The sequence below is a fragment of the Mastigoproctus giganteus genome, chromosome 8, assembly GCF_048544385.1.
Source record: "Mastigoproctus giganteus isolate SK-2022 chromosome 8, ASM4854438v1, whole genome shotgun sequence".
NCBI classification, from domain to species: Eukaryota; Metazoa; Arthropoda; class Arachnida; order Uropygi; family Thelyphonidae; genus Mastigoproctus; species Mastigoproctus giganteus.
In genome coordinates, this window is record NC_143582.1 from 54,145,843 (window position 1) to 54,159,913 (window position 14,071).

Genomic DNA, 14,071 nt, shown 5'->3' on the forward strand with positions numbered 1-14,071 from the left:
AAACCCTTAGCCATAATTTTGACAGCTTCCTTGGATTCAGGGGAGGTACCCATGGACTGGAGATGTGCAAATGTGACCCCAATTCACAAAGGAGGAGGATCAAAGAGTGCCACAAGTAATTATAGACCTGTTAGTTTAACTTCTGTTCCAGGGAAATTAATGGAGGCACTGGTTAAAGAAGCACTGCAGGATCATCTATCATTCAGTTATAACTCAGACACAGCATGGTTTTGTTAAGGGGAAGTCTTGCCTGACCAATTTCATTGGATATTATTATGTGGTCACAAAGGAACTGCACGCAGAGAATAACTTTGATATCATACATTTGGATCTTAGAAAAGCTTTTGATACTGTTGCACATGGAAGATTGCTGCACAAATTGGAGCAGTGTGGCACTGGAGGCAAATTGCTGCTATGGATAAAGGGATGGTTGAGTGGGAGAAGACAGAGTGGTAATCAATGGACACTGCTCTTCGTGCACTAATGTTATTTGTGGAGTCTCCCAGGATTCAGTGTTGGGTCCATTGTTGTTTTTCTGTATTTATAAATTATATTGATGATGGTATATCAGGCTTAATGTCCAAGTTTGCAGACGATACAAAGGTTGGCAGGGTTGTTAAGGACACTAATGACAGTACGTTGCTGCAACAGGATCTAGAAAAGTTGAGCAGATGGGCTGAGAGGTGGCAAATGAAGTTTAACATTGACAAATGTAAAGTACTACATATGAGAAACAGTAACCCCAGAGTAATGTATCAACTGTGGTACTACATTGACAGTGGTAGAGAATGAAAAGGACCTGGGGGTAATTGTGCAGGCAGATATGAAGTTTTCTGAGCAGTGAAGACGGTCTGCAAGAGTAGCTCGTGGTGTCTTGTCAATGATATACAGGAATTTTTCTAGCAGAGATAAGGTGATTATCCCCTTGTATAAGGCAATCGTCAGGCCACACCTTGAGTACTGTATACAGGTCTGGAGGCCTCATTTTAAGAAGGATGTAGAGCTGTTGGAAAAAGTACAGAGAAGGGCAACAAGATTAGTGAATGGAACAAACAGTTGCTCTTACAAAGAAAGGCTTAAGTTTTGCAAATTACAGTGTCAGGAGACTAGGCACCTATGAGGTGATCTGATTGAGGTAAAGCTTTGAATGGTTTGAGCATGCTCAATGCTGACGGGATTCTTCCTCATGCTCAGAATAATCATCCGAGAGGGCATAAATTTAAATTGAGGAAAGACAGTTGTAGGATAGATGTGCGAAAGTTTGCCTTTAGCCAGCGGGTAGTTGATTGGTGGAACAGACTTCCATCTTTTGTTGTGGAAGTTGATAGCTTAAATAAATTTAAGGCTGAGCTGGGAGCGGTTTTTTTTTTTTGGCTGATGCTGCATACACTTGCTTTCTTGCGTCATATGCTTCTACTAATTATTATTATTATTAGCTGTACGGTGCAAGAAAGAATGAGGCTTATGCTGCACCAGCCAAAAAAACAAAAAAAAAAAACAAAACAAATACCTGAATTACCCTGTGTGTGTGTGTGAGAGAGAGAGAGAGAGAGAGAGAGAGAGAGAGAGAGAGAGAGAGAGAGAGAGAGAAAGTCAGAATTAGAAGGGAATCACCAAGAAAGAGAAGAATGATGATATCCAGCTTAGGATCCTGGGTGTACCAAGCCCATACTGACTTAGATGTGAGCCCCAGATTTTCCCTTCAAGTACAGATACCAGATTACAACTCAGGCTTCAACTTTGTCCATGATGCTACATTGTCACACACTCAACTCTGTAAGAGAAAAACAAATTAAGACACAGGGCTGAAATTTTACAGCTTTAGTACAGAGATATGTATGATGCTACCTACAAAATATCATGACTCTGCGATATGTGGAAGTAGGTAAGGGCGATTATTTACTGAACCACCCTCGTATACACATCTGTTCTACAACTTTTGTTCCTCAACTCGAATTTATGCACCCTCAAGTGTGCAATCTAAACAAGAGAAAGAATCCCATCAGAATTGTCCAGGCTTAAACCATTCAAGGCCTTATACACCTTAATCAGACCACCTCACAGGTGCCTGGTCTCCAAACATTGCAATTTGCAGAACTTGACCCATGGCTTGTAGCAGTGAAGGGTATTGTGTGCGGCGTGTGCCTTTTGTATGGAATAAAGAGTTCTTCTTCTTCTTAGGTCATTCTTGGTAAGAGCAACCCTTTGTTCCTCTCACCAATCTCATTGTCCTTCCCTGTACTCATTCCAGTAGTTCTACATCCTTTAGCATTAGCATTAGTAGAGGCATTTGATGCAAGAAAGCAAGCTTATGCAGCATCAGCCAAAAAAATAAATAAATAAAAATAAAATAAAATAAATAAATAAAAAATAACCACTTCCACTTCACCCCTCTGTTTGTTCGAAATACCTGTCCAGCTGAGCCTTAAACTTATTTAGGCTATCAACTTCCACGACAAGGGATGGAAGTCTGTTCCACCTACCAACCACCCGCTGGCTAAAGGCAAATTTCTGCACATCTATCCTACATCTGTCTTTCCTCAATTTGAATTTATGCCCTCTCAGGTGATTATTCTGAGCAAGAGGAAGAATCCCATCAGCACTGACCTCCATAACTCCATAACTGTATGCAGTACTCAAGGTGTGGCCTGACCATTGCCTTATGCAAGGGGATAATCACCTCCTTATATCTGCTAGCAAAATTCCTGTATATCATTGAAAAGACCTCATGAATGGCTGTGGCATCCTGTCTGCACTGCTCAGAAAACTTCATATCTGACTGCACAATAACACCCAGGTGCTTTTCATTTTCCACTACCCTGAGTGTAGTACCATGCAGTTGGTAGGTTACTCTGGGGTTACTTCTATCCATATGCAGTACTTTGCATTTGTCAATGTTAAACTTCAGTTACCACCCCACAGCCCAGCTGCCCAACTTTTCTAGATCTTGCTGCAGTAGCATGTCATTAACAACCCAGCCAACCTTTGTATCATCTGCAAACTTGCACATTAAGCTCGATATACCTTCATCAACAACAATGGGCCCAACATTGAACCATGGGGGACATCACCAATAACTTTAATTCATAAAGATGAGTGTCCATTGATTACCACTCTTTGTCTTCTCCCACTGAACCATCCTTTTATCCATAGCAGCAATTTGCCTCCAATGCCACCCTGCTCCAATTTGTGCAGCAGTCTTCCATGTGCCACAGTATCAAAAGTCTTCCATGTGCCACAGTATCTAAAGCCTTTCCTGAAATCCAAATATATGATATCAAAATTATTCTTTGCATCCAGTTCCTTTGTTACTACATCATAGTATCCAATCATGAGTGTATACAATCAAACTGGTCAGACAAGACTTCCCCTTAACAAACCCATGCTGTGGCTGAACTATAACAGCAGTCTTGTCTCGATGATCCTGCAATGCTTTGCTAACCAGTGACTCCATAATTTTTCTGGAACAGAAGTTAAACTAACAGGTCTGTAATTACTCGTGTCACCTTTTGATACCCTCTTTGTGAATAGAGGATATATTTGCACATCTCCAGTCTGTGGGGATCTACTCTGAATCCAAGGATGCTCTCATAATTATGGGTAAGGCTTCACTTACTTCTTTTGCTGCCTCCTTTAATATAACTTGATAGATCCCACCACCCCAGGTGCCTTTCTTATGTTTAACTTCCACAATGAACAATATGCTGCTCTTAAATTTTGTTTCCATCTCATGATAATGCTCAGGTGACACAAACTAGAAGATACATATTTAATGCCTGACATAGCTGAGTGGTCAGGTCAGTAGTACACACTCTGAGTGGACCATGGTTCAAGCCCATGACTTCGAAATACAATTAACAATTGTATTCATGATGTATTGCAAACTCCTCTGATCTGGTGGTCATGCCAAAGTATAAACAAGAACTTAAGAATAAAAAAAAATAAATTTTCTGTTTATACTTCGGCACGACAACCAAGTCAGTAGAGTTTACAATAAATCGTCAATACAAATATTTATCGTATTTAGTAGTCATGGGCTTGAACCCCGGTCCACTCAAAGAATGTGTGCTATGCACTTTTGCTGCTGATCACTCGGCTACATCAGGCCTAGTGACAGATGGAACATGGAAAAATTTCCTTTTAGGCAAAGAGAAATTTAGCTATTGGAACAAACTAACACCTAACTAAACTTGTGAAAGTGCTCTGCACTCTCACAGGGCTAGGTGTCAAGGAATTTAAAGAAGGGGTTTTGGTAAATATCCTGATTAAAATAGACTACAGCAGGGCTTGACAAATATGTCTGCCATAGCAACTAAAAAAATCTGGTTTGGCAACTAGTGTTTTACAGGCAAATCTAGCAGAGCTGTGAAGTTATTGTTTTTCTAAAACTTTTGATTTAAATTTAGTAGTATAACATTATTTTGTGATTTTCTGATTAATTTGGTGTATTTATTCTTTACTCGGCCTTGTAATTACATAAAAGTATCGGTAAAGGTTTCCATGTGTTTCAACTCCGCTACCGTTCGTAATTTTTCCCGCCTTTGTGATACGATAGTTATATACCGTACTAGATAGCGTTAGTTGAATTTCGTTAGCAGTTAAATTGTACGTTTAAATAAATACATATAACGACTTAGATTACAAACGTAATATAATTAATTATATTTAACATAATTAATAACATAACATAATTAATTATAATAAATTAATAGAATCATGACTCAGACCAGAGCAGCAAAGCAAAAGGCTCAAGCTAATGGAAGTGCTGTGGCTCAGAGCAGAACTGAGGGGGGCAGTTGTCCTCTGACTCACAGCCTTATAAAATGCACTGTTTGCTTGATGTTTGCAGAGCAATCAGGTACGGGACATGATACTGCCAAGGGGGATGTCTTTGTGTGTGCGCGATGCAAGGAGTGTATCGATATCAGGCAACAACCCTGCGTTCTTGTGGGCCTATATGAGAGCTTGAAGGACAGGGTGGATGCCCTCGAAGAAACTAAATTGAGGGGCCCATCAAGCTCTCAGCTGCCCACATCAACGCCAGAGCTTGCACTTGGGCATCGCGTGACACAGAGACAACCCCCAAGGCAGAATGCGCTGGTCCCGAAGGAACTAGTAGTTGTTGGTGACTCTATTGTCAGGGAAACGGGGAACATGCTTTGTAAAAAAGATAGGTGGAACAGGACCAGGGTATGTCTGCCAGGGGCAAAGGTTGATGACGTTGTAGAGCGAATATCGTCTTTTAAGGGCACAAAAGGTGATATAGTTGTACACGTTGGCACTAATAATATTAAGAGTAGGAGACCGGCAGAATTACTTAACAAGTACAGGTCACTGTTGAACAAAAGCCAAGAATTAGGGTTGAATTTGAAAGTGTCTGCAATTCTGCCCAGACACGATAGGAGGGAGTATATGATGAGAGCCTTGTCGATCAATTTGGCCCTGGAAAGATTGTGCAAGGCTCAAGGGGTAGAATTTTTTTCAGCCTGGACTGTACTTGTTAACAGGAGAGATTGCTTCTACAGGGATGGGATACACTTAAATAGAAAGGGTGCAAGAATATTTGCTGATGCTATCGAGGCAGTGTTAGGTGGGTCGGAAAACTGCTAGCTTGGGGGGAGACAAAGACCAATAGATTGACAGTAGCCACTGGCAGAGGTGAAAGAGATTCTTGCACTGCTTCTATTAGAATGAGCAGAAGCCTGAAAAACAAGATGCATGGTATTTCAGAGACTGCTGGGAGCCATTGGGGTACAAGTAAACACATGGGTTGTGTTAGGGTAGCTAAGAATAGAAACAGGTGCAGGTATACCTGCGTGTACACCAATGCTAGGAGTTTAGTAAATAAATTTGATGAATTTGAAGTATTGCTCAAAACATCAAAGGCAGATATTGTTGGGATATCAGAGACGTGGTGTCACACAGATATAAGGGATGCAGAACTGCAATTTGGGGAGTACAACGTCTACAGAAAGGATAGACAGGATAGGAAGGGGGGAGGGGCTATGCTATTAGTTAAGAAACACATAAAAACCAAGGAAGTGAAGCCAGTCGACATCGCTGGACAGTGCAGTGTTGAGTCAGTTTGGTGTGACATAAGCATTGGGAGATCAAAATTGAGAGTAGGAGTGTGCTATAGGCCTAATGACTCTGATGAGTATAATAAGGAACTATACAGGGAAATAGAGTGGGCCAGTAAATCAGAGAGTCTTATAATGGGAGATTTTAATTTCCCAGATATTGACTGGAATTTGGGGGCTGGTTACTCACACACTAGCAGGGCTTTTGTGGATTTATTGGATGATTGTTTTCTACATCAGCATGTTCGGGGGGCAACTAGAGGGAGTAATACTCTTGATTTGATTATCAGCAGTGATTCTTCATGCATTAAGAATCTGCAGATAAATGAACCACTAGGTGGCAGTGATCACAGTGTGCTGAAGTGGGATTTAATCAAAGAGGTAACTACCATTAGGGGTAAAGGGAAGGGTTATTGCTTCCATAAGGGCAACTACGATGGACTGAGACAGTATTTAAATTCTATACAGTGGGACCAACTGATGATGTTACCAACAGCAAATTCAAAATGGGAAGCATTCAAAGAACTTATCTTGGAAGCTACTAGGCTTTACATACCAACTAAGAAATATTGTTCAAGGTTTAGGCCAAAATGGATGTCAGATGAACTAATGAGGCATATGGCTGAGAAGAAAAATGCATGGGATACTTACAAATTAACACATGACACAGAAGCCTACGATAGATACAAGTTGATATGCAACCAAGTTACAAAGGAGGTTAGGCAGGCGAAGGCAGATTATGAGAAATCCTTGGCAAGGGAAGCAAAGAAAAACAGCAAAGAGTTCTTTACTTATGTAAACTCTAGAAGGAAGGGGATGAATCAGATTGGTCCACTTGATATTGATGGGTCAACTGTTGATGATCCTGCTCAGGTAGCTAACAAACTAAATGAATATTTTGCATCGACATTCACACATGAGGAGTTATTCAGCAAGGGGAATGCCAGAGGTGTATTCAACTCTAGCAGTAAGCTAGAGAATCTTGAAATAACTGGGAGTAAAGTGGAGGAGAAACTGTTCAAGATAAACACAAGAAAGGCACTCGGGGTGGATGGGATCTATCCAGTTATATTAAAGGAGGCAGCAAAGGAAGTAAGCAAACCCTTAGCCATAATTATGAGAGCTTCCTTGGACTCAGGGGAGATACCCATAGACTGGAAATGTGCAAATGTGACCCCAATTCACAAAGGAGGATCAAAGGCTGACACAAGTAATTATAGACCTGTGAGCTTAACTTCTGTTCCAGGAAAATTAATGGAGTCACTGGTTAAAGAAGCACTGCAGGATCATTTAGACAAGACTTCAGTTATAGCTCAGACACAGCATAGTTTTGTTAAGGGGAAGTCTTGCCTGACCAACTTGATTGGATACTATGATGCAGTCACAAAAGAACTGGATGCAGGGAATAAATTTGATATTATACATTTTGGATGTTAGAAAGGCTTTTGATACTGTTGCACATGGAAGACTGCTACACAAATTGGAGCAGTGTGACATTGGAGGCAAATTGCTGCTATGGATAAAGGGGGTGGTTGAGGGGGAGAAGACAGAGAGTGGTAATTAATGGACACTGCTCATCGTGGACTAATGTTATTAGTGGAGTCCCTCAGGGCTCAGTGTTGGGTCCATTATTGTTTTCTGCATTTATAAATGACATTGATGATGGTATATCAAGCTTAATGTCCAAGTTTGCAGATGATACAAAGGTTGGCAGGGTTGTCAAGGACACTACTGACACTATGCTGCTGCAACAGGATCTGGAAAGGTTGAGCAGATGGGCTGAGAGGTGGCAAATGAAGTTTAACATTGACAAATGTAAAGTACTACACATGGGAAACAGCAACCCCAGAGCAACATATCAACTCTGTGGTACTACACTGACAGTGGTAGAGAATGAAAGGGACTTGGGGGTGGTTGTGCAGGCAGATATGAAGTTCTCTGAGCAGTGCAGACGGGCTGCAAGAGTAGCTCATGGAGTATTGTCAATGATATACAGGAATTTTTCCAGCAGGGATAAGGAGGTGATTATTCCATTGTATAAGGCAATGGTCAGGCCACACCTAGAGTACTGTATACAGGTCTGGAGGCCTCATTTCAAGAAGGATGTAGAGCTGCTGGAACGAGTACAGAGAAGGGCAACAAGATTAGTGAATGGAACAAAGGGGTGCTCTTACGAAGAAAGGCTTAAGTTTTGCAAATTATAGTGTCTGGAGACTAGGCACCAGCGAGGTGATCTGATAGAGGTGTATAAAGCCTTGAATGGTTTAAGCATGCTCAATGCTGATGGGATTCTTCCTCTAGCTCAGAAAAAATCACCTGAGAGGGCATAAATTCAAATCGAGGAAAGACAGATGTAGGATAGACGTGCGGAAATTTGCCTTTAGCCAGCGGGTGGTTGGTTGGTGGAACAGACTCCCATCCCTTGTGGTGGAGGTTGATAGCCTAAATAAGTTTAAGGCTCAGCTGGACAGGTATTTTGAACGAACAAAGGGGTGAAGTGGAAGTGGGGGGTTTTTTTTTTTTTTTTGGCTGATGCTGCATAAGCTTGCTTTCTTGCATCAAATGCCCCTACTAATACTAATGCTAAGTTCAAATGTTAGTTCTTTGTTTTACAATCACTGTAGTCCATACCTTGCAAGGACTGGATTGACTTTCAACAAGGGTAGAGTATGGTGGATTCTTATTACAAACACTTATTGAAGAAAATTGATAAACGGAGCCTGCTCTGAGATAGCCAGTTTAACTTTTCCAAGCTCAAAGCAGTCTGACACAATGCAAACAGTATAACACGTAGTCCATAATGTAGGTAATGCATTATTGTCCAGAACATCCAGAGAGGGAGAGATCTCAACATATGATTTTGTCAAAAACAACCAATAGTGCCAGTCAAACCATGAAAACCAGCCCCAGAAAATCAAGCTGTCTCTGTCAAATGGCTTTGTTGGCAGAATACAGCCTAGCAGGTAGCTTTCTCTGGACATCTGCCATACCAAGGCACAACTCTCAAACTGGCAGCCCATGTACGACCCATGTCACTCCAAAATACAGCTTTCCATTGGTCTACAGTCCAAGAATGGTGGGGTTTAACACCAAGATAGATGGTATCTGACATTAGTTAAAATGATTAGTGGCGTCTAGAGGGTTGCATGACTGTGGTAACCTATATCACGTAGCATCTTGTATATTCTGCGATGTCCACTTGCATTTTGAGCAGACAATTCTGGGTTGATTCACAAGGGTTTCATATCATCAGTCTGCTTCCATTTGTAGAGCATATCACTAATCATTGATCTAGGGCTTAGCAGTGCCATTTGAATGTCACATACAGACCAACTGCTTACGTGGCACTGTATTACATTCCATGATGGAATGTTTGTTAACCCTGTTAGTAATAATAGTAGTAGGGACAAACGATGCAAGAAAGCAAGCTTACTTCACCACATACTTCACCCATCCACACCCTCCAAGAATTTGTCTAGTTCCTTCTTTGTACTGGTGAGTAGTTTGTTATCTAATTCTTCCTTGAATTTCTTCAAGGAAGAATTAGATAAACCGTTAGAGGGGATGGACAGGTGAAATGGGAAGTGCTGGCTTCTTTTTTTTTATATTTTTGGCTGATGCTGTATAAACTTGCTTTCTTTCATCATATGCCACTACCACCACCACTACTATTATTAATAATGATGATAATATTATTAATGATAATAATGAAAAAAAAAAAAAAAAAAAATCTGGGCTTCTTTGCTGCTGTTGGTTATGTTTTGCAGGCATCAGCATCATAAATCATATAGTTAATTAAACACAAGACAGCAGAGTATCATGACTATATGTGTTTGTTCATGGGCTGATTTGCGTGTTGCGCTAAAAAGCAAAACAAGGAACGGCTCACGGGGAGTTTCTTTCTGTCATTTTGTTTATTCAAAACAAACTAATATAAAATTTGAAAATCATTATAATAAAATTAATATAACTTCTTGATATTAATCAAGATTAGTATCCACAGCCTTGCTTTTTCTCAGATGATGCATATAAGGGAACAGATTTAAATTAAAAAATAATGGTTACAAGATATACATGTAAAGCCAACAATCTTCCAACATAGGCCTTCAGTCAGACAGTAATTGATTGTTGGAAGAAACGTGTCTGTGTTGTAGTAGTGGACAGTGAATAAATTTAAGGAAGGATTAGGAAAATTAATTAGAGAAATGGGCAACAAATGATGTGGATAGTGTGTGTGTGTGTTTTTCATTTGATTGGTATAAGCATGCTTCATTTGCCACTACTAGTGTGTGTGTTTAAATTTCCTATTAAAATCAGTCACATCACAATTTAACTATATACAAGTCATAAATCAGCTTGATCAGAGGTTAACAGAAGTTCACTTTAAACTGATTTCCTATTAGGAATCAGATGTGATTAAAACACATTCCTTTTAAAGAATATTATAAATAATTACCTGTCTTCCATGAAACTCAATCTGAAAATTTTTAGCAGATTCCTGGGTAACTCTGCCTCCAAAATCTAACTGATATACCTGACTGACTTCATTCCATAATGGCGCTTTATTATGCAATATAAATTCTCTGTAGGGTGGTGCTGCCGTACTTCCTTGTGCACCATCTGTCACAGACCTTCCCCAACGTTTCTTTAACTGAAAAGAAATTTGGAAGATTATTCAAAATTATGAATACTTAAAGTGAAATATATAAATTTAAAGAAACCATAATCATAAAAAAATCTCAAATGCATCTAGATATTTAAAAATTTTGTTTGGTTACTTAATTAAATATATGAACAACAAAACATGCATTCATTTGATACAGATATGCAGACTGAAAGAACAAATAGTGAGAAAGGAAAATAAAATAGGAAAGGAAAATAAAAATAGGAAAGTCTACTAAAAAAAAAAAAAAAAAAGACAATCTCTCAATTGTTGCACTTTCAGTTGAACTACAAACAGAAAACAGTTATAATTGTGAAAATTGCCATTATTCTTAAAGTAGAGGGGTGAGAAGTCAAGGAGATAACCTTATAATTTTCAGCTTTACAACTTTACAGTAAAGACTGCTGCTCATTTCTATTACAAAATTGTTTGTTCAGATGTGTATGAATCAGCTTGAATCTTTTTTTTTTTTTTTTTTTTTGTGAAAACACCAAACATGAAAAGTACTAAAAGTTTTTTTCATTTCACCAATGTTAATGTACTGCTTATAATATTTACTTAATGTCTGTGGGACCACAATATCTACTGCAGAAATTATTCAATTCATGACTAAGTGACTTCATTTTCAATATCAGAGGTTCTTATGACTCTTAATCAAAAGCTGCAAAGGACTGGTATTTTGCCAATTTGCTTTAGAGAATTTAAATTTTTTTTTCCAGTTATATGCTGTGGCATGTTATTCATCAGTATTCTACAAATAATTGGGATTATAGGTTTTATGCTTCTTGACTGGTCAAAAAGTAGAAGCAAAGTTTGTGAACAGATGGTAAGATATATTGATGAAGGTGCTCCTTGAAGAGGGCAACTGATTCAACAGGTCTTTCTTGATGTGCAAAAGAATGATTTGGTGGAAGATAAATTTACGTGGAGTTAGGTTTGTTTCTTGTAACCATACACCAGCAGGATTATAGGCATATAGATCTTTAATGTCATCAATATTACTTTTTAGAACATCACAGAAATTCCAATGTAGTGAAATGCATTACTGGCTAATTGCCAGTGTCCATATCATTGGTTTCGTGGAGTTAAATCGGTTTCATGGTTCAGCTTTACCTTTTTCATCTCTATAAAAAACAGAAGAAAAAGACTCCACAAAATCATTATTACACTATTTTTTCTATTGTTTTGAGACTGAGTTTTTTTTTTATCATTTGTGATTAAAAAAACTCCAGCCTTGGTATATGGTGAAATCATGACTGTAGTGTTATTTGGTCAAATTGATTCTTTTGACTTCTGTGTACTGCTGTTACCTAATGCAGATATATTTGTCTACATGTTAGTAGACAAATATATCTGCTTTTTCATTTCTTGATATATCCTCTCATATTCAGTCTTGTATTTTTCGATTTGCTTTTCTCTTTTCCATAGAGCACAGCCCTAAAGAAAGCAGGATGATCTCCTTTACAGTTCAGGCAATGTGGAGATTACACAGTGCATTCATTATGGGAGTGTTCATGCAAGCCATAAGTGGCACGCATGGGTGCACAAGCAGTCATCTTCTGTCTACAACTAAATCAGAATCATACTTCTGATTTAGTCTGCTATGGTAATCAATTTCCAAAATGGAAATGGAAGATTTGAAAACAAGCCAGAAGAGAGAAACACGAACAGACTTTCTGCACGAGTGAGAATAGCATGCCTAAAATGATCACAGTGCTTGGCATAGTACGGGGTGATTCTAAGTTATTGTCAGGGTTTCCGTGGCCTATAATTTTCTAACCGGAAACAACAAAATAAAACTGCTTACAGAATGTACTCAAAAAGTTTTATTACCTATAGAATCAATACTGCAGAATGTTAAACAACTTCAACATGCGTGCCTTTCGTGGCACATAAGATGTCCAAGCAATATTCAATTTCCCTCCAAGTGTTCTCCAACATTTGCAGTGTAACTGTTTTGATCGCAGCAACAATTCTGAGCTTAAGTTCACAGTAGGAGGGAATACATGATGAGAGTTTTGTCAATCAATTCGGCCCTGAGGGGAATGTGCAAGGCTCAAGGGGTAGAATTTTTTTCAGCATGGTCTGTGCTTGTTAAAAGGAGAGACTGCTTCTACAGGGATGGAATACACTTAAATAGAAAGGGTGAAAGAATATTTGCTGATGATTTCGAGGCAGTGTTAGGTGGGTCGGAAAACTGCTAGCTTCTGGGGATTCACAGACTAGTTTGGTTGGTTGGTTTTGATTTTATTGGCGCATTAGCTACTGAGGCTATAATGCGCCAAAACCAAGTCATATATAGAAAATTTTAAACTTTCAGTGACCCAATTACTTAGGTCACTATGTCAAAACCTGTTAAACCACTGTCTCCACCAAGGATTCTTCCCCACACAATGGAGGACTGCAATCCTTAGACTTATATTGAAGAATGCAACCAAACCACATGATCTGCCACAATCTTACCGGCCCATTGCACTGCTGCCAGTCTTCAGCAAACTTCTCGAAAGGATGATCTCCCATAGAATAGAAGCCCACTACAATGACGCTGGTCTCTCCTCACCTAAGCAGTACGGTTTCCGGAAAGGACGCTCCACGATTGATGCACTGGAAACAATCATTGAAGCTGCTACCAACTGCAACTCCAAATACTTTCTACTAATCTCCTTTGACTTTGCTGGTGCCTTCGATTCCCTCTGGTGGCCCAGCGTCCTGGGCAGACTCCGAAGAGCGCATGTCCCAGAAAACTTATATAGATGCATCAAGACCTATCTCCAGGACCGGCGAGTTGTCGTGTCTGCTCCCCACTGCAGTGTCTCCAGACCAGTCTTCAGGGGATGCCCTCAGGGATCTGTCCTGGGGCCTCTCCTCTGGAATCTGGTGCTGGATGATTTCCTGAACACCAAACTCAACAATGTACAAACCCAGGCCTATGCAGATGACCTGGTCATGCTCTTTTCTGCCAATAACAGAACCCAACTAGAAGCAACTGCCAACCAGGCCATCTCCACCCTTCAAGCTTGGGCAGAGCATAACAACCTAAAGATCTCCCCAGAGAAAACCAATTCGATCCTACTAAAAGGCACCCTTGATTTGAGAAGACCACCCCAAATCAAGGTCAATGGTGTTACAGTAAAACTAAAAACAGAGCTTAAATATCTAGGTTTGATCTTAGACAAAAACCTTTCCTTCACTCCTCATCTAGACCAACTCAGGATTAAGATCAGGAAGTATGCTGCCCAAGTCTCAAGAGTTGCCCGGAAGGACTGGGGCTTAAAGAAGAGAACGCTGTCACTCTTCTATAAGGCAGTTTTCATCCCGGTTATCACCT

General features: G+C 39.7%; 1 protein-coding gene across 1 annotated transcript in view; it reads right to left on the reverse strand.

Moving 5' to 3' along the window:
- Positions 1 to 14,071, reverse strand: part of LOC150081534 (tubby-related protein 4-like) — a 223,528-nt gene that overhangs the window by 17,733 nt on the left and 191,724 nt on the right. Inside the window, exon 12 of the mRNA XM_090380059.1 lies at positions 10,537 to 10,731. Within this exon, the coding sequence (XP_090236185.1) occupies positions 10,537 to 10,731 (195 nt within the window). The remainder of the gene's footprint in view (positions 1 to 10,536; positions 10,732 to 14,071) is intronic.